Genomic DNA, 20,213 nt, shown 5'->3' with positions numbered 1-20,213 from the left:
ACAGTCAAAGTAGATCAAGTGCCTCATTCAACTCTCCAACTTGTCTAGCAAGCTATTGGCTACCTTTTATCATATTGGAGAACTTTCCGATTATCTTCTTTCTTTTTTGTTAGTCTTCTTTAGTCCTTATTGATTTTGGGGGTAGAAGGCAAGGAAACCCATTCTATCTATACGAGGTTCCTATGATATGATTACTGAAACACCCAAACCTCCAAATACACGTGTAAACCGCGTGGGTAAATCCTCCCACGCGGTGCAACACATGACCTGTCAGTACAAGGATTTCACAAGGCACACAACAGCATAATTTCACCATAAATAACTCAACTAAAGGAGTCCGGATACAAGTTTCACAGGCCACAACAAGCCTTCCAAATATACATTCAAAATACTATACTAAAGTCCAAAAAAAAAATACAACGTCATCATCACACCCTCGCAGGGGCTTAATACAACTAACATACGTACTGAAAAGAAAAAGCGGCTACTCCTCGCTACCCGCACCTGCGTCCCCTAGCTCTGAAATAATATCGCCACGAGGGGTGAGCTTACAGCCCAGCGAGTAGGATCCATACAATCTAGAATAATGACATCACATGTGTATATCCAATGTATGCCTATATTTGCTAATGATAACGACATGCTTATTGAAATGACTTACCACAATTTACTAAGTCAATGCAATTGATAAAGATTACCAATTACTATCCTGGAACATGCTAGTTCCTAAACATATTATGATAAATTCACAGATATAAAGCTTGAGACAATCTCTTATTCGTACACATCTCAATCATAGGTTTACATGTTATGCATAGCAATAAAATAGCAGTTTAGTCATCTCATGTCTACCAAAGCAATAATCATACTTATCATCGCTCACCGAGCTATTCACCACACAGGGTAAATACACTTAAGAAACAATCATCCATCATCTCATACATCGAGGGGGGATATATACACATCTAGCGGTAATGTCACCTACACGTGTATGGCGACACTATATGTGACCGGTTGTCTGTGGCCATCAGACTCAGGACCCCGGTCGTAAGCCCATATCTCACTCTCTCTAAATCATCACCGCCCTCGGCGGGAGAATCGGGAGCCCTCGGCTCATCAACAGACGCCCTAACCCTGCGTCGTCGGGTACCGCTAGAGTTATATCCTCGCCTCACAATCATATTCTTCTATCATCATAATCTAGTCCTAACTATGTAGTATAATTACCTGAATGCCACACAGGCTTCCCGACCTCAGGTGTAGGACGCTAATAGTATAGTCATATAAGATACACTCTACCATTAACCCTGGGCTGAGTGAGTAAGGGTACTGCCTAGTCAGAATTCGACTACTAATGATAGGTGGAAGTGGTGCAGTGTTTATGCGTGTATAAAGCATGTTATAGTCATCATGATCATTACATTCCATATTCACAGCAATCATACATCTATGTAATGGTATACCATACGGGACACATGTAAAGCATTATCATACTAATATTGATGTTACATTAACATTCTCATAATACTATGATGAACAGGTTATAAATAACTACATATGCAAAAGATATAACAGGGAGTACCAACTGTATACATTAATACCGACATTTCCTACAGTGTCATGACAGGTAAAATGACTATAATTATGTTATTCTAGATTTGTATAACTCTACTCGCCTGGGGGGTCTCCACGGTATGGTAAAACTCGTCAGCTAGTCGGCTCCTCCGGAATCCCAAAATCCTCCTCACGCGGTGTAAATCCTATTAATTCACGTAAGTAAGCCATTAGCGAACTAATAGAATTAATTATCTTATTAGCACATTTATGTTTGGTACGAGTCAAGGGTATCCTAGGAATCTTACGTTATCCCAAAATTAAGGATCAGGCTAATCAAATCAGGTGAAAATGATAAACAAAGTTATAGGGTCCAAATGGCCCCAAATGGGCTAGGCTAGAGGCAATGGGTAGGCCCAAACCCAACCCACAAAGCAATAGGGCCTTGGTGGGCTGGGGGCCCAGCCACAGCCCACCAAGGTTGGAATAGTGGGCTGCAGACTGCAGCCCACCCACTAATTGGGTTAGTGGGCTGCAGCCTGCAGCCCACCCGAGTCCAAGACCAGGTGGGCTGCGGCCTGCAGCCCACCCAAGACCACTCTAGGTGGGCTGCGTCCTGCAGCCCACCCAAAACAAGTCCAGGTGGGTTGCGGTCTGCAGCCCACCAACATCCATCTCCCACCCCCATTTCTGTTGGGGGAGGGAGACAGAAGAGAGGTGGAAGGCCCAAGGGGCTGCGACACTAGCGGCGCGGCACGAGGCCGACGGTGCCGGCAGCGCAGCACAAGGCCGGCGGCGACACAGCACGAGGCCGAGGAGGGGAAGGAGAAAAAAAAGAGGGGAGGAAGGAAGGAGTGGAGGAGGGCTTACCGGAGGGGGGATGGTCGGCGAGCTCGGCGGCTCCGGCGGCTGTCGGCAACCACGAGAGAGAGAGAGAGAGGTAGCGAATGGAGGGGAAGGTGAGAGGCTGGAGGTGGGAAGGCTGCGGTGAGGGAAAGAAGAGATGAGGGAGATGGGGAAGGTGGCGTGCACGGCAAAGGAAGGGAAGAAGAAGAGGAAAAGGGAGCGGGCAGGGTGGCACGTCAGTCAGAGAGAGAGATTTTTTTTTTTATTTTTTTTTTATTTTTTATTTTGGGGTGTTACAATTACTCTATTAGCTTTAGACAATAGTTGTAAGTTGTGAACTGTCATATGAGAAATTTATCAACACAATTCAGCCGTTTAGTCCTGGAAAGTGGAAACTACAATACAGGCTCATATGTATTAGCTTGTTTAAAATGTATATCAGGTTTGGCCTTGTATTTGAGAGAATATATTTCCTTTGTCTCCTATTGTCCCTGTTCTTATGATTTGAGTGATAAGAATCAAGATAATTCTTACCGTGCTAGCTTCCTACAGTATGACCACTTTATAAGTTTTACACAATATTGACAATTTGCTAACATCAACTTTGGATGTGTTTTCCATTTTTCTGTATTATATCGTCATGGTTATCATCTACCATCCAGGGAGTGATATGACACTTTAATGGAGATTTTATTTCATGTTTGCTTTAAAAGAAAAGCATCAATATTCGCTATTTCCGGTTATGCTTGAAGGTGTAACATTTTCCATTTGCACATGTTTTTGTTAAATGTCCCTTTTAAGTACCACTAGGCTGACCATATCATTTTATATGCTGATAAAACCAAGTTAGCCTGACTTAAACATGGTTTGGGCGTAAGTTCAAGTTCAAGGATGATCGTGTTGGTCTCTAGTCGGCAAGGCACGTGCAGGTAGACATGGGGCATGCTGATTGGCATGTCCTTGACATGCCCCTAAGTTTTACTAGCATGCATTTGCATGCTCTTAACACACTTTTAGTAATTCTTCTAGGATATTTAGAGATGTTTTTGGTATTTATAGCACAAAAATCCTTAATTTTGGTTTGAATATATGTATTGAATCCTACATTAGATTTATCCTTAGATTATTAAAAATAAAGTAATAGTCAAGTAGAAACATTATTCAACATATAATATGAGTAATTGACAATAGTTCAATAATTAAAATTAATACTTAGTTAAACAAAATTAATTTAACATGCTCTTATATCGATTTTGATATAATTTGAATGAATTTGACATTTTAATTTCATTTTTTTAAATTTAGAGTAAATTTAATTATGCTGTAATTTTAGCTAAACATTATAAAATTTAGGTTCAAATAAACTCATATAGGTTAATCTAATATGTTCCTGTATTAATTTTGATTCAGTTTAAATAATTTGATATACTAATTTCAAAAAAAATTAAAATTTTGGGGAATTTTTTGGAAATCAAAATTTCCCTTTGATTTCTATTTTTAAGAGTATTTTTCATAGATCTAGCACTAAAATGCTGGATATATGTGGAAAAATCTTTACAAATAATAGATTTAGTAAAATTGAGGTATATCTATTATTTGTATACCCCAGATTATTTTTTAAAGTGTAAAAAATAATAAAAAAATAAAAAACATGGGTCGACCAGCATGGGTTGGCACACTGCACGACTATCCTTGAATAATTGAATCTAACATTTATTAGTCAGAAAATTGTTGATGACTTGATGTGTCAATTACAGTGGCACAATTTGTGCCTTGTGTTGATAATCCATCGGCATGACAAGTGTCGGTTGTCACGCTGCACGACCATCCTTGAATCTAACATTTATTAATCATAAAATTATTGATGTGTCAATTAGACTTTTATGGTTTATCATGATTTTAATCATTTTTATCATTATTTTAATTTTTAAGCATGCTCTAATGCACAATCAACAATGATTTTCATTTGTGTGACATCTAAAACTATGCAATCCATATTTTAAACAACAATAACATGACTTGCTTTATCCTTTTAGTTCGAGTATTACCGTAATAAATTAAATGTTTCTATTTTTCCTTTCATGAATATCTATTGTCTCTATGCTTGCTGCAAGTGATTAAAAGTTAAAACAAAATTCCAACAACTAACATATCTTTTATGTAAGGTGGCATTTGAATTGAGTTAAAGGATTTTCTTATAGTTTAGTGAAACACTAAACTAGTGTAGTAACCAAATATTAGATTAAAGTAAAATGGGCTGAACCTACTTAAACCTATTCTCCTCTCACACCTCCTCATTCATCCAACTATTTACATTTACGAACAAAGTCCAATTACAAATTTGCCTTAGAAAAGACATCACTTTAATCAACTATCATTTCAATCCTTCTATCCCTATCTCTCCTCTCTCTTCTCCTCACTCTCTTTTTCCATTTACTATAAAGGGTATTTTGGTTTGATGTAAATATTCCTAAATTCACTATTTTTTCTTGTCACATCAAAAATAATAATGATACCATTTTTTAGTTTACAACCAAATACCCAACTTTTCCAAACCCATATAAGTGACCTATTCTAGCTTAAAAAAATAAGAGTTACTATAGTTTTGGAGCTTAACTTTATCCAAATGAACCCTAAGTGAATGTAAGCGAGGACTAACTTGCTGGTGGCACGGTGAGTGTCAACCATTGGTCAACACAACACAGGTCAGCAAGACCCTCCATTAGGTTGGAAGAAACATTACATGCCTGTAGTTTATAGACATTTTTGTGGCGTTAAACTTGATGGCAAGCACAATAGGCACTTTGGTATCCACCAAAGATGATGGCAAGAGTTGAAAGAAATGATTACAATGAATAAGGCTCAGCATATTAGGATTTATTTTTAATGTCAAGGCTTACAAGTGATTTAATAGAGATACCGATCCATTATACTGATGGCTTTATAGTTTGATTAGTTAAACTTAAATAGAATCTTAGAGATTTTTTTAGCTTCGCATTCATGATGCTTCTTATAGAGAAGGCAGCTAGTGGTAGGCGCAACAGGGAAATGGTGGTGGACAAGAGATGGCAATCAGAGGGTGACTTAAAATTACTGTCCCATAGGGGTCGTTTAGAGACTTCTCCTTTGTTCCAAGGTTTGCAGGGCAATCAAATGAGTGATGTAGCAACAGTGATGGCGAAAGTTGTCATGACCCGAAATAGAAATCATAGCCAACCATGTACCTCAATACGTTTGAGATATACGAAGTCTTACTAATACTTTCTAAATACACAATGACAAGAATTAATGAAAATAAGAATTTGATTTATATAATTTAACCCAGTATGAAAATAACCAATGTCATCACTAATGTGTCTTTAAGTAAATTGAATCAATAAATAGTCTAAATCATAAAGACCAAAAGAACAGAAAGATAAAGGGGTAGGTCTTAAGTGGAGGTGGGGTCTCGGTGCATTAGCTCATTTGTCACGCTGACCATTACCTGAAATATTAGAAGAGAAAAATTCATGAGCCAACAACTATAGCTCAGTGAGTGGAATTCACTTGAAAGCCAATTAAATTCAAAATTTATAACATAAATAAAATCTAAATCCAACGATGTAGAATGACAATTCCACTAAGCATGTTCTTAAAGTAACAATACTAACAACAATAATAATAATAGAAAGTCATATTTTATAACCTGCTTAGTTTCAACATACTAAATTTTTTCTCAATAATAATAATAATAATATCATTTGTCTCATTTGGGTCTATACCCTGTAAATTCATATCAATTAGAAGTTATCTCAAGATGACGCTCAGGTCTTTTTCTCATAGCTGATCCAGTTAGGATTACCAGGAGGTGTCACTATGCGATAAACCCACTCTATCTCTTCCACTAACCATTGAGAGAAATTAGAGTTACCTCAAATTTAACTTGGAATTGTTCCTTAACCCCATTAGAGTCATTTAAGCAAGTCATGACAGTGGTCTAAAATAGGACTTCCTCTAGACTTTCAAATAATCTTGAGTTACTATAGAAGTCGCAAGCAATCTATACCGGTGCTGTTCTCTAAGTCATACCAAATACTAATTATATTTTTTCCCACTAAAATTTGTAATTTGCACGAAGTATAATGATGCACTGAATTATATATTTAGCGCACATAATTATAATAATTAAATTTGCAATCCCACAACCACTCCTCCCATTGCATGACTGAGAAGGAGAGGGGAGGGAGGTTGCACGTGCAGTGCACGTGTGCCCTCTTCTCTCTCAATTTTTTTTTCAGTTCTTACAAAAGTAGCTGCAATTAACTGTCTCTCCTCCTTGCCTTGCACCTTATTCCAGTCTCCTCCCTCTAGTAGCTACTTACATGAGATGAGACTCCAAGAACGCACATGCTGTAACATATAAATTATCTAGTGTATATCTTTTGTTTTCTTTGTGAAAACATAAGACCTTTTACCAAGGCCCTCAAAAGCAATCATGTGTTAATTTGTAATCGTTGAGAGATGATTCTCTTGCTATCTGCCTAGCAAATTGTCTCAAAAGTGACAATTCACCTTTGATCTATCTATCTAATGAGCACAGTACAAAGCTTCATGGTTATAATTTAAAATGGAGATTTATTGCTCCATTGTAAATAATGAGATACCTGTACCTCATTTGCTGATGACATTTTAACTATATATTCTCATGAGTTTAGTATTAGTCGTTTTTCTCTGATATGGTCTTAATAGCTCCCACTTGGTAATGAGTCTTCTTTTCTTGTGAGGGTTGTACTTTGGTGTGGGAACTTTCTATATTTGATTCACCTTTGATTATTAGTGTAAGCTGATTTTGACAGATTCAAGAAGCTTTCCTGGGCCATTTGTTGTAGCTGAGGTGTCGAAACAGTGTGAGGTATCCGCTAAGTTGGCATTTCTGATACTTGTTATTTAATAAACACATTTTATTTATTATTTGAATCATATTATTATTTGCAGGAAGGGCTATCACTTGCCATTTCTCCTTTATTGAGGATACATAACAAAAGTGAGTTTTCTTTGGACTTGCGGTTTCGGAGGCCACATGAAGCAGATGAAGAATCTGCTTATGTGATTCTACAGAGTGGTGATACAGTTGATGAATCGGTTGGAGTATTTGATGCAATAGATTTTTCGGGGGGATCAAAAAGAGCATTAATGTCCCTAGCTCTTGGCAAGTGCTACCAGCTTACCGACATAGTCTCATATGTATCAGTCAGCAGAATGTTTTTGTTGAGCAAGTTGTTTTTTTCGTTTTGTAATTATTTTCTGTCTACTATCTTCTCTCTCCATATGCTGCATTGGTGGGAGCCTTGTGCACTTGGGACGCCTTTTTTTGCCAACTTCCTCCGAGTTGGAAATTTGATCTGGGACTTGCATAATTTATTTGCTACATTTTAATGGTGGAAGTGTAGTATCTAGTAAGGTTTCTAAGAGTAGGTTAAAGACAAAAACAAGATCTTCCCCGTGTATACAGTGTCTGTCCTATTGTTACAATGACAGAACTCTGGTTTTTTTATGTTCTACAAAGATATTAGTGCATGGTTGCCTCTCCCTGTACATTGCCATATTGTGCTGCTAAGGTACATGAATGACTCCCTGCAAACATCTGGTCATTTTAGAGATAGATATGTTGTGAGATTGCTGATCAATTATGGATCACCATTTATAGGTATAACGAAAAGCTAAAATGCTCAATAGAGACGTTGATTGGAGACATTCTGTAGGACTGCAAGAATGCAAGTTTCCATCAGCCACTCAGTTCCTCTTCATTACATTACTAGTGACATGGGTATTACTTGGTCTTGCTTATTTGATAAAATCTACTCTCCCATATGCTATTTCTTAAAGATAATTAGGTAAATGGGGGGTATATGAAAGTGCTTATGAGAAACTCTTTTCTGTGTCCTTTATACGTTAGATGGCATGCCCCCTGGGTTGAAATGATGCTCCTGCTCTCTTATCTGTATTTAAATCATGAATAATGTGTTTCGATTTCCCTTCAGTTCATTATAATGTGTCCATTTGGACCAGCATGCTTTATTCTTACTAACATGCACTAAAACTTTAAAAAAAAATGCAATTCATGCTGGTCTAATCTCAAACTTGCTGAAACTTTCAGGAAATTTTCTACTATCTGTTAGACCAGAAATATCCGAGTATTCAGAGAAGTATGGAGAAGTGGTTTCCACAAATTGGTCAGAGGATCTAGCAGGTGGAAAAGCTGTTCGTATCTCTGGAGTGCTTGATAAATTGAGTTACAGATTAAGGAAGGCCTTTGGTGCTGAGTCAACAAAGTCTGTCTTCAGCTCTTTGCATTGTCCGGTATTTGATGAAGGTCAGCATGTGTCTGATCTTCATTTCTTGATTCATACAATGGGAAGAGATGTGCCCTTAATGGAGCCTCCAAATAGCAGTCAATATCCCGATAGATTTTCACCAGTCGCACTGCAAATGCAAAAGGAGATCTTTATATATCCGACAGTTCAAGTTCATAATCTCTTGCAATCAGAAATACTTGTTCTTCTGACTGAAAATCAGCTCGGTAAAACCTCATGATTTGATCCATGTTACTGTTCTGTAATTGAGGAGATTGGATGATATTATTGATTGAGTGCTTCACATAATCATTGTACTTGCAGATCTTAGCATGGCAAGTGAATGCAATAACATTGGGAAGCAGGCAATTATTTCATGCGGATCAAGTGCCTATTTTTATACAAATCCTTCCAAGATTTACTTCTCTGTATCACTAATTTCATATAATTCAAAGAGCAAGCCGGTGAACAGTGGTGACTGGGTTAAGAAGTTGCATAAACAGAAAAGTCAGGTCCAGTATCTGGATATAGAGCTGGAATTCTGTGGAGGAAAATACTTTGCATCTCTAAGATTACTACGCACAGAGAAGGGCATATTGGAGGTAGCAGATAATCATATTTCTTATAAAATCAATATATAATATTCACTTTGATTGGTTAGTTTGTTTACCACTTATGCAGGTAGCTATTTTTACAAAATATACACTAAAGAACAACACTGAACTTCCTTTGTTTTGCACTGCTTCCAATCAGAAGTTTCAATCTTGGTTGGTATTATTTTTTTCATATTTTTTAATAGAAAAGTGGGAAATAATCCCATTTAGTTTTCTTGGTAGGTAAAGATGGAGTGGACTTTTTTATTCAGATTCTCATGCAGTATTACAAATTTATGCAGGTGGGAATCTGGGAATTGTAATACCAATCTTCCTCCTGAACTTGGCTGTTTTTTGCCTCCTAGGTCAACCAGCTCATGGTTTATAAAGTGAGTACTAGAGTGCTACACTTAGTACTGATTACTTTTCTTTGGCATACATTATGGATCAGTTTTTGGTGCCTTATAATCCTCTTATTGGCAGATCAAATGAGGTGCATCTCAGATTATTTGATGGAAGAACATCAGCAGCATTTATTGACCTGGAGGCCTTGTCTGGCTTCACTGAGATTTCTTTAGAAGCCCAGGGTGATGCTTTGTCAGGTTGGATAGCAATGCTGGGTGTCTCTTTACAACCCTGTAAGCATGCTTTACTTGTGCCATCACAAGTCATACTCATTGTCCCTAGGTACACTATTTCTAATGAGTCGGCAGAGATGATAGTCGTTCGCCAGTGTTATGCGGAGGTCGTGCTCTTCTCTTTTAAGTTCATTCTAGATACTATATATATCATTTCCTATACTATTTGTTTCATGTTATTGTCAATTGATTAGGATGATAGTGATGGAATTGCTATTGAAGCCAAACAAAGAGTCACTTTACAAACGAAGAAAACTAGAAAAATGAGGAGGGAAACAAGCCTTTTCGATTCATTTGTTAGAAGTCATAGAAATGAGTCTGAGGATTCCCATATTTATATCCAGTTTTGCCCGAAAGAAACTGGATATAATTGGTCTGGGCCAATGTGTGTTGCATCACTCGGTCGTTTTTTCTTGAAGTTCAGAGGACCATTAGGTTTTTCTGATGGATCGAGCACAGCCACATTGCAAGAGAAGAAAACGACAAAATTTGCTTCTCTCCATATCGTGGAAGAAATTTCTAGTCTGGTTCTACACGTATATCAGCCACCTAATGATCCATTACCCTATCGCATAGAGAATTGTTTGCGTGGAACATCCATCGTGTATTTTCAAAAGGTATGAAAGAGAACTTTCACTATTATATACTTCCCAATGGATTGATGTAAGATCTTAGTTAAGGAAATTGTTTTGAAATCTTAGTTAGATAACACTCAATATTTCACCTTTCTTTTACTCATATGGCTGAGTTTTCCAGGAGTCAATGGAATCTGATATGTTAGGTTCTGGAGATTCAATGGAGTATGTTTGGGATGACCTCACTTTACCACATAAGCTGGTTATCCAGATTGTCGGTACGTGCTGCTTTCTTTGATTTCTGAGCTGATGGATTGGTACCAAATTGGCATCTTACTACATGGACTTGCATCTGAAAGCATTGCTATTTTCTCTTTGCAACCTAGACCTCTCTTCCTAGAAGAAGCATAGTTGTTGTTTACATGCATGAGCTTGAACTGCGTGACCGTATAAGGTTCCCGCCCCACTGCTTGATCTGCCAAGATTCAAAATCATACTTCTATAGTTCTATTTTTGTCCCAAAGCTGATTGTAGTGAGGAAAAGATTGGTTATATTACATATTTGCTATTGAAAACTTTTCAAGTATCATGATTGCCAGTTGCCACTACATTTTTTAAGAATATCATAATTGCCACTGATATCATTGTACTCCTTCAAAAATGTCATTCCTTTAGTTCAATAACCAACCATATTTAGAAAACCGAGATGGCGACCAATTGACCATTTCACCCATGTATACGACATTTGATACAGATTGCGCAGCATCTAATGCTAGCTAAATCTTAGTATAAGAGGATCTGGATAAGGACCAAATATCCTGATTTTGTTTAATAAAATCAAGGACGCAAATTCTAAACTTCAAAAATATATTTGTTAATTTTAATGATCAGTTGATCACCCATTAGGAATATTCCATCAACATTCCTTTAAAAATAACCATAATGGCATTTTTGAAGTGTTCAATAATTTCAATGACAATTATACTATATTTTGAAGAATGTAGTGACAATCAAGGCTCAAAAAATTGGGATTAGAATTGGCCTTCCGAAAATGATACATATCAACTGGATTGGCCGTATCGATCGTCTGGATCGGATTGGACTTTTTAATTACGTAAAATTCTAAATATTATTTAAAAATGTAGGAAAACTTTTAAAAATTTAGAAATTTTTTTACCAGAAATAAAAAAATAAAGAAAGAAAAACTATGATACAACGAAAACTAAAAAGAAGAAGATATTAGAAAGAGAGTGAGTGAAAGGAAACCAAACAAAAAAAAGAAAAATCATGGTGCAGTGAAGAAAAAGAAGAAAAAGAAGAAGAAGAAAAGATAAGAAAAATGGAGAGTGGAAGAAATAAAAAGGAAAATAGAGAGAAATAAAGAAATAAATTAAAAAATTATATATCGAAGTTTGTCGGAGTTTGCCAAAGTTAGATCTACATTGCTAGAGTTAGATATCTCCATAAAAAAAACAATGGTTATATGGTAAGGAGAGAAAAAGAGAGAGAGAGTAAGAGAGTGAGAAGAAAGAGTGGAAGAGAGCGAGAAGAAAGAGTGCAAGAGAGCGAGTTCGACTGATCCGGTGAACCATGGTGGCAACTATGATGTTTGGAAAGTTTCTGTGGCAATTGTATGAAAAATAATATATATCCATGAAATTAAAACCTAATGGATCTCAAAGAGCTTCTTGTTTTCAATTTCCACTCTTATATATCTTCTTTCTTTCTAGAGTTCTTAGAAGAAATAGTTATTTTAAGCAACGATGGCCCGTGCCACCATCGACATGGCACACCCTCGGCGCGCCTCGACATGCTAGTCGCACGCAGGGGTGTGCCATTATCACGCATTTAGCATAATTTTAATAAATTTTTTAAAGATATTTAGAGAAGTTTTTGAGTTTTTGGCATGTCAATCTTTGATTTAAATATATATATAGTAAAACCAACATTATAGTATTTTATCTTTATATTATTTTTGTATATGACCTATATTTTTAAAGAGAAAGCAATAGTCAAATACAAATATTATTCAACACATAGTATGATTGAATCATGGATGGCCATGCTGGCGGTGTACCGGCACGTGGCACGAGGGGTGCCATGCGGATCCCCTCCTAGTAGCTTCATCGCTCGCCATTGATCTTGTCATCGAGCTTGCCATCGTCGATCGTTGTTGTCATGTCACTATCGCTGCTCATTGAGTCACCGTTGCCCCAGCTCGCACCCTCATCGGGTAACCTAGTCCGACGGAGGAAAAAATAGAGAGAATAACAACTTAAGTTGCGGATTCGGATCTGGCGCGAGTAGCGATAGTAACGGTGACAGTGAAGGTGAGTAGTCCCTTACTTTTTTCTCTTTCTCTCTTACGGCACAACCAGCAAGTGCCACGACATGTGCTATGCTGACCGGCCACAGCCGTCGTTGGATTGAATATACTCATTAAAACTAATATTAATGATTGAACATTCTATAATATGATTAAAACTTCATAATATAATTGAACAAATAATAACATTCAACACATAATATTAAAGTTGATTGATGATGATTGATTAAATTAAGAAAAAAGTTTTAAAAATGGGCTCCACATGTCATATCACGTTTAGTAAGAAAATAACTAAAGTTGATTTGATGATGATTGACAAAAATAGATTTTTTCTTTTAGAAAAATGACTTCACATCGACATGGAGATCGGCATGCCAGCCGTGCCAAACAGGTCATGCTAGCCGTGCTAGATTGGTCATGCCACCATGCCAAGTGGCATGCACTCGTGTCGGTCATGCACAACTTGGCATGGGATTGTGCCATTAGCACACCCCGTGCCAAGTGCCGTGCCACCACCGGTATGACCATCCTTGATTTTAAGTTGCTTTTATGATCCATAACTCAAACTGTAACATATTTCTGCATATTTGCCTTATCGCATTTCTTTTGCTGCCTCTTTTGAATTTCTTCAAGCACTTGTATTTGTCCAAGCTTTCAGTTATGTCTTTTCTTCTATTTCTGGCGGAAAACCATTATACTAGGTTGATACCTTTTGAAGAATTTTCATGAAAATTTAGAACCTTTAGTCTTGAAATATCTGCAAGAGAGCTCTTGTTTCTAGTTCTGTAAAAAGTTGTCATGAGAGGATTCATCCATAAGATCGCATACTGATTTGCTTGACTGTTTCCACAGATCTGCATTTGTTGCGTGAAATTAGCATTGACAAGGTCTGTTCGTGGAAACCATTCTTCAAGATGTGGCAAAACAATGGACTGGCTTTGGATTTACCATTAGGTAGAGGATTTAATTCAGAGAAAAGAAGTATTGATGAATCATTTGGACTTAGAGCTTTAAAGGTGGGGTACGAGGTGTATGCGGATGGTCTAACTAGGGTTTTACGAATTTGTGAGCGTCCTGACATCTCCAAAGTTGAGAAGATTCATCAACCCTCTGCAAATGTTCAGTTCAGGATTTCATATTTTTCTGTGCATCTTCTTGAGAGTGACAAACAGGTTAACTATGGGACTTAATTTTGTCGGTTTATTTGTTTATCAAGCTTTTATCTGTTTATGATAACTTTCTTTTAATGTTAGACAATAAATGATTAACGATGTTCTTTGTTCCTCTAGTAAAGTTCAAGCTTATGAGATCTGAAAGTTATGGAAATATTCAATGGGTTAAAAGCTTTTCCCTCGTCTTATAATACAAGTTGTGTAGTCAGGTTATTTGTCTTTCACATCTTGAAACATGAGGAGGAAAACTCTGTGCTATTCTCATTAAGAAAGATATACATAAAATATCATAAGAACATATATACATTAACACCCCTTTCAAACTCAAGGTGGTTCAAATACACAGAGTTTGCCAATTAGATACTTAAGACATGGAGTGGGATGAAACTTGGTGAATAGATCAGCTATCTGCTCAGTAGATGATACATAGGAAAGATAGATAGTGCCAGCTAGAAACTAATGTTGAACAAAATGACAATCCACCTTAATATGCTTTGTTCGCACAAGGAATACATGATTACTAGCTATCTGTATAGAACTCCTATTTTCACAACAAAAAGCATTCGGTGTAGGGGAAGGCACACCTATATCCCCTAACAAACGACGAAGGTGAATGATCTTGTTAGCAGTAGTAGACATAGTCCTATACTCTGCCTCAGTACTAGAGAGGGACATCATCTTGCTTCTTGTTCTGCTAAGAGATAAGAGAATCATCAATAAATAAATAGAATCCAGTAGTAGAACGATGAGTGGTAGGACCTCCAGTCCAATCAGCATGAATAAGCACGAAGCACAAGAGATGAATTCTTAGACATCAAGAGAGATCGAGTAATGGCCCCTCATATCTAAGAATCCAAAGAAGTGTTGCATAATGAACAGATCAAGGGGCCGCCTCAAATTGACTAACTATGCTTATTGTATGAGAGATATTTGGCTTGGTAATATATAAGTATACAAGCTAACTAATAAGTTGTCTATATCTAGTCAGGTCTGTCAATGACACCATCTATAGGACGAAGTTTCACATAAAGATCTAGAGGTGTATCAACTGTCCTATTATCAGATATAGCTATTCGACTTATCCAGTCAAGAGAATACTTTTGCTAAGATATAAATATATCTTCCTCACTATGAGCAATCTCAAGTCCCAGAAAATAATGCAGAATACTCAAATCCTTCATCTGAAAATGCTGAGATAGGTTTTCTTGTAAAAACTTGATAGTAACTAAATCATCACCAGTAATGATCATGTCATCTACATAGAGGAGTAGAATAACCCATCCCTGAGGTGATGAATGCACAGACATAGAATGGTCATAAGCACTTTCAACATAATTAGCCTCGATCACTACTTGACTAAAGCTAAGCATGAAGTGCTTGTTTGAGCCCATAGATGGCACGATGAAGGTGGCAAACATGAGATATAGGAATATAAAGGCCAGATGGAGACTGTATATAAAGTGTCTTAGTCAACTCACCATGAAGAAACATATTCTATTCATCCATCTGAAATAAGAGCCAACGACAAATGGCAGCCACTACAAGGAAAGTGTATACAATAGTCATCTGAGCCACTCATAATTAGTACTATACTTCTGAGTGGAACCTCTGGCAACTAGACGAGCTTTGTATTGCTTAATAGATCCATCAGATAGTCTCTTGATTTTATAAACCCATTTATAGCTAATGGTTTCAATGCCACTTGGTGGAGAAACAATATCCTAGGTCTAAGAGCTCAAAAGTCTGAAACTCCTTAGCGCCATAGCACATTGCCACTCAGGATGGACAATGACCTCTTGATAGGAAGTAGGCTTATGATAGGCTTATGAGGAGACCGATGCACTCGATGAGATTAACGAGGACTTGCAGTACTAGTAGGAGCATAAACTGGTGAGGGAGGTGGAAAAGTATGGGGCATAAACAAAGAGGGTATAAGACTGACCCATCGAAAGTACACTTGAATGACGAGGATGACTGAAGGAGGAAGCACCGGGACACTCAATAGGTTGCTTCTCAGGCGAATATGGAGCAGGAAAAGGCTCAAGTGGAAGTTGGGAAGGAAATGAAAAGGATGAGGGTTCAAGAAAGGAGATATGACGAGCTATTCGCATCTGATGAGTCAAAGGATGATAGCAATGATAGCCTTTGTGCTCAGAATATAGCCAAAGAGAACACATCAAATAGATCTAGCAAACAGTTTATCATATTCATGATGAGGAAGTAGAAAAAAAAAAAACAAGTACATTCAAAAATACGAAGATGGACGTAATTGGGCTTAATGGAGAAAAGAACTTTATGCGGGTGGGGAGTATTTTATATCAGATAAGTTACCAACTATTCATTTTTAAACCATTTCAGTTCTAATGTAGTGGTAGAAAGAGTACCATGTTTTGCCTGGGGGTCGAAGAGCCTTATGGATTGATGCAATCAAATAGGCTCTAACACGTCTATCAGGAGCCTTCCAAGCAATGTATTCTTTGGTAGCTTTCCTTTTTTCATCTAGAGAATTAGAAAGCACATGACTGGATTTGTTAAGATGACTCAGTAGATCATGACCATCAAGTGCACTCTCTACATTGCAGACCAATATGGCTAGTCTGCAACTGCTACAAGCATAAAATCGATGGATGCTGGAAGATAATCATGAACAAGATTTGCGGAAGCCATGACAATCTTTGATGAGAATATTGCTAACTAGGAACACTTAAGAGAAGGATTTCACACAAAAGAACACACAACCGTTCACGAGCAGGAAAGAGAGGATTTCCACGATTTCCCTCGCAAATGTCACTAGAATCCAAAAAAGTAAGAGAAGCTTGAGGTTCCCACACAAACCAGCGGTGGAACAAGCTGATGCGCTTGCCATGGAAGACTTTGCAGGTCATGTGGGATTCGATAGTTAGTCATCAGTCGTGGAGGACTTTCCAGAGTAGTTTCACGAGTTCGCTGATTGTGGAGGATTTCGTAGGCCATGGAGGACTCGAGGGGTCAGAGTACTCTCTGAGTTCGCCAGGTTGAAGGAAGAATAGGAAAGGGTTTGCTTGAGGGGCCGGTGCACTCGAGGGGCCGTCGTTGGATTGCCGGGCTGAGGGGAGCTCAAGGCGTCGCTGGTTTGCCGGGTTGAGGGGAGCTTGAGTTCTCGATGCGCTTGCCAAGTCGCCGGTTTGTGGAGAGCTCGAGGGGTCGCCAGCTTGCCATATTGAAGGGAGCTCGAGGGGTCACCGGTTCATCGGGTTGAGGAGAGCTCGAGGGAGCTTGAGGGAGATTTTATCATGAAAAGAAGAAAGAGGAGAAACCCTGCCTGGACTCTGATTCCATGAAACATATATATATATACACATACACACATACATGTAGAGATGAGATAGATTGTCCATCAGGTATATCATAAGAGCATATATACATTAACACACTTAAAGATGAAGATTCTTTATCGGTGTTTAAATAACTCATTTGTTCTCTAGTCACTTTTGTTGTGCAAAAACCAAGCTTAAAAATGAAATTGCCATCTGTTATTGTATTACTTCCTCTTTGTGATTTCCCCACTCATGCTATTGCATAGTAGATCTCTACTTCTTTCCACCAACTAATCTTCAACAATATTCTGGTTACTTCTCAGTATGCACTGAAGTTGATTACCTAATGTTATAAACTTTTTAATCCTTTTCTGGCTCCGTCATTTATTTAGTTTGATTTGTAATCAACTAAACATGCAAATATGTAAGGCTTATGACTGTTTAATATTTAGAAGATCTAAACCTTTAGTTGGTTGTCTATGTTTTTTTTATTGACATCATATTGTAGCATGACAATTAATTGTCTCAGCTTTCCTTTGTGTATTAATTTATTTGGTAATAATACTTGGCTTTTTGCATGTTTTCCATTTCGAAGGGTGCGGGTGAGCTACCATTGGCATCCACTATTATAGTGGCAAGGCTTGCTTTTATTTCTATTGATTCGGTGATTACAGATCCGCATAAGTATATTTCTGCTACTGTTGAGGTACACTACGATCTTTGGAAACTAAGCAAGTTCTTCCTTTATATGTCTTGTGATGAGAAAACATAGAAAAAGTCACAAGATGATAAGACTATTTAAAATGTACAACAAACTCTCACATATTAATAAGCTTGTGAGAAATGCAGTCAATAAATGTGGATGAAAAATGGCAAGGCGCTTCATTCGGATCGATGCTTCGAAGGAACCAACTACATGATTCTGGCTCTACTATGAACATTATAAGCGTTATCTTCATCCTAGGCTCCACCAACTCTAATGTCAAGTATGTCAAATACTCTTCAATAGTACTACAGGTACTAATGAAAATTCAACTGTTTATTTCTCAGTTTTTCAATATGATACCTTTTTTTTGTCATTTAGACATTTATGCACTTCTATGCTTCTAAGATTAGTGCAATCTAATTAGAAATGATATGTGCTGCAGTTTCACCATGAAGATAATATTTTTACATAGACTAAGAGACTGTCAATGATTGAATATTGCAGCCTATTGACTTTAAAGTTGATGAGGAGACATTAATGAAGCTTGTTCCATTTTGGAGAACCTCCTTTAGTGTTTCTACACAGAGTCAGCAATTATACTTTAGACACTTCGAAATCCACCCAATTAAGGTCTCCTGCTGCTTTTCCTCCTGATATTACTTACTCTGGATATGATTTTATATGCCCAATGTTTTCTCTTCTTGGCTGAGATTGCGTTCTGATATTGATTTCTATGTTTTTCTAAAGATCATTGCAAGCTTTCGTCCAGGCACTCCACATAGCACCTATAGTTCATCTCAGGAGGCACTAAGATCATTACTTCATAGTGTTGTGAAGGTGCCCAATAAAACATCGTTCTATGTGAACTATTTCTAGACTCTTCTGTTATTAACTATTTTGTTCCTATATTTAAAAAATCTCCTTTTCGAAATAATTGTTAGGTACCTGAAATAAACAACTCAGTTGTACAGCTCAATGGGGTCCTTCTTACTCATGTTTTAGTAACATTTCGCGAACTGCTTCTAAAATGTGCCCAACATTATTCATGGTATGTTCTCCGGATTTAATGCATTATACTTGTAAAGTTGTTACTTCCATATGTTCATGGTCAATTAAATAAGATATTCATGAGAATGGTTTTATAGGTATGTCTTACGGGCTGTATATGTTGCAAAAGGAAGTCCATTGCTTCCACCAACTATTGCCTCAATTTTTGACGACACTGCATTATCATCTCTTGATGTTTTCTTTGATCCTTCTGATGGCACACTCAGTCTTCCTGGAGTTACCTTGGGTAAAATTTTATGAATCATCTGCTAAAATTTTGAGATCAACCATTTTGATCCATTATTTGCTATGATGGGCTTTGTGGTTTTAAGATTTAATTTCAAGTCTCATATTTTCCATGGAAAAAAAAAATTGTATGAAACTAACTAGCTGAGGGCCTTTTTGGTTGTGGAATAAGGAAAAATAAGGAAAAATTGGAATTGGAATTAAATGAGAACTTATTCTGGGATAAAGAAAATTTTTACAGCGACTCCAATTTGGTATTTGGTTATAGAAAGATGGATAAATGCTGGAATAAAAATGTGGGGTAAGATAGTGTTTAGTTGTGATAGTTGGAATAAGGAATAAAATGATCAAATTAACTTTATTGCCTTTTTTTCTAGTTGAATGTAAATAGACTTTTTTTTTTAATTTTTACAATTCTTGGCCAATAAAATTATTTAACTTAATTCATCATAATTTACACAGTATAAATACCAACAAAATAGCATTACAAATGGACATCCCATATCAAAACAATTTTTACCACAAACAGATTTTAATATATTACTAAGTATATTATAGTTACATTACATTATTCAATGGAAATTAAACCACAATATATCACTATATTCTAATATAGGAGAAGATACATTTTATTCCCTTGTGATTTAGACTAAAATACAATTATTACTTTTTCCAATATATTTGAAGATTCTTATTAGAGACAAAGTGTAGATGATTTGATAAGCTTTCTAATATATCTAAAATAATACAGATCAAATTTCAGATAATAAAGATAGGATAAATATATTAAATAGAGATATGTTTTTATCTTACTTTTGTCATATGAAATTCAATTGGTATTATTTTAAATGTCTTGAAAAGCTTATCAAATTCTTTACAAAT

At 36.8% G+C, this 20,213-nt stretch overlaps 1 protein-coding gene across 5 annotated transcripts in view; it reads left to right on the top strand.

Annotated features, from left to right (window-relative positions):
* The window catches only part of LOC140762383 (uncharacterized), a 53,800-nt gene that overhangs the window by 24,136 nt on the left and 9,451 nt on the right, over positions 1-20,213 (top strand). For 4 of the 5 annotated variants that reach the window (XM_073100142.1, XM_073100143.1, XM_073100141.1 and 1 more), the window contains 16 exons: positions 7,236-7,291; positions 7,375-7,588; positions 8,537-8,959; positions 9,057-9,334; positions 9,414-9,499; positions 9,628-9,714; positions 9,809-10,070; positions 10,158-10,580; positions 10,720-10,816; positions 13,717-14,036; positions 17,928-18,038; positions 18,182-18,349; positions 18,543-18,668; positions 18,786-18,875; positions 18,980-19,086; positions 19,184-19,332. In XM_073100142.1, the coding sequence (XP_072956243.1) occupies positions 7,236-7,291; positions 7,375-7,588; positions 8,537-8,959; positions 9,057-9,334; positions 9,414-9,499; positions 9,628-9,714; positions 9,809-10,070; positions 10,158-10,580; positions 10,720-10,816; positions 13,717-14,036; positions 17,928-18,038; positions 18,182-18,349; positions 18,543-18,668; positions 18,786-18,875; positions 18,980-19,086; positions 19,184-19,332 (2,997 nt within the window). Of the gene's footprint in view, positions 1-7,235; positions 7,292-7,374; positions 7,589-8,536; positions 8,960-9,056; positions 9,335-9,413; positions 9,500-9,627; positions 9,715-9,808; positions 10,071-10,157; positions 10,581-10,719; positions 10,817-13,716; positions 14,037-17,927; positions 18,039-18,181; positions 18,350-18,542; positions 18,669-18,785; positions 18,876-18,979; positions 19,087-19,183; positions 19,333-20,213 lie in introns of those variants that run through there. The other variant, XR_012104722.1, reaches the window with a different exon arrangement.

Source organism: Typha angustifolia, chromosome 7, assembly GCF_048772165.1.
Source record: "Typha angustifolia cultivar Huaian chromosome 7, ASM4877216v1, whole genome shotgun sequence".
NCBI lineage: Eukaryota > Viridiplantae > Streptophyta > Magnoliopsida > Poales > Typhaceae > Typha > Typha angustifolia.
The sequence above is the reverse complement of the archived record's forward strand: the minus strand, read 5'-3'. Positions and strand labels throughout refer to the sequence as shown.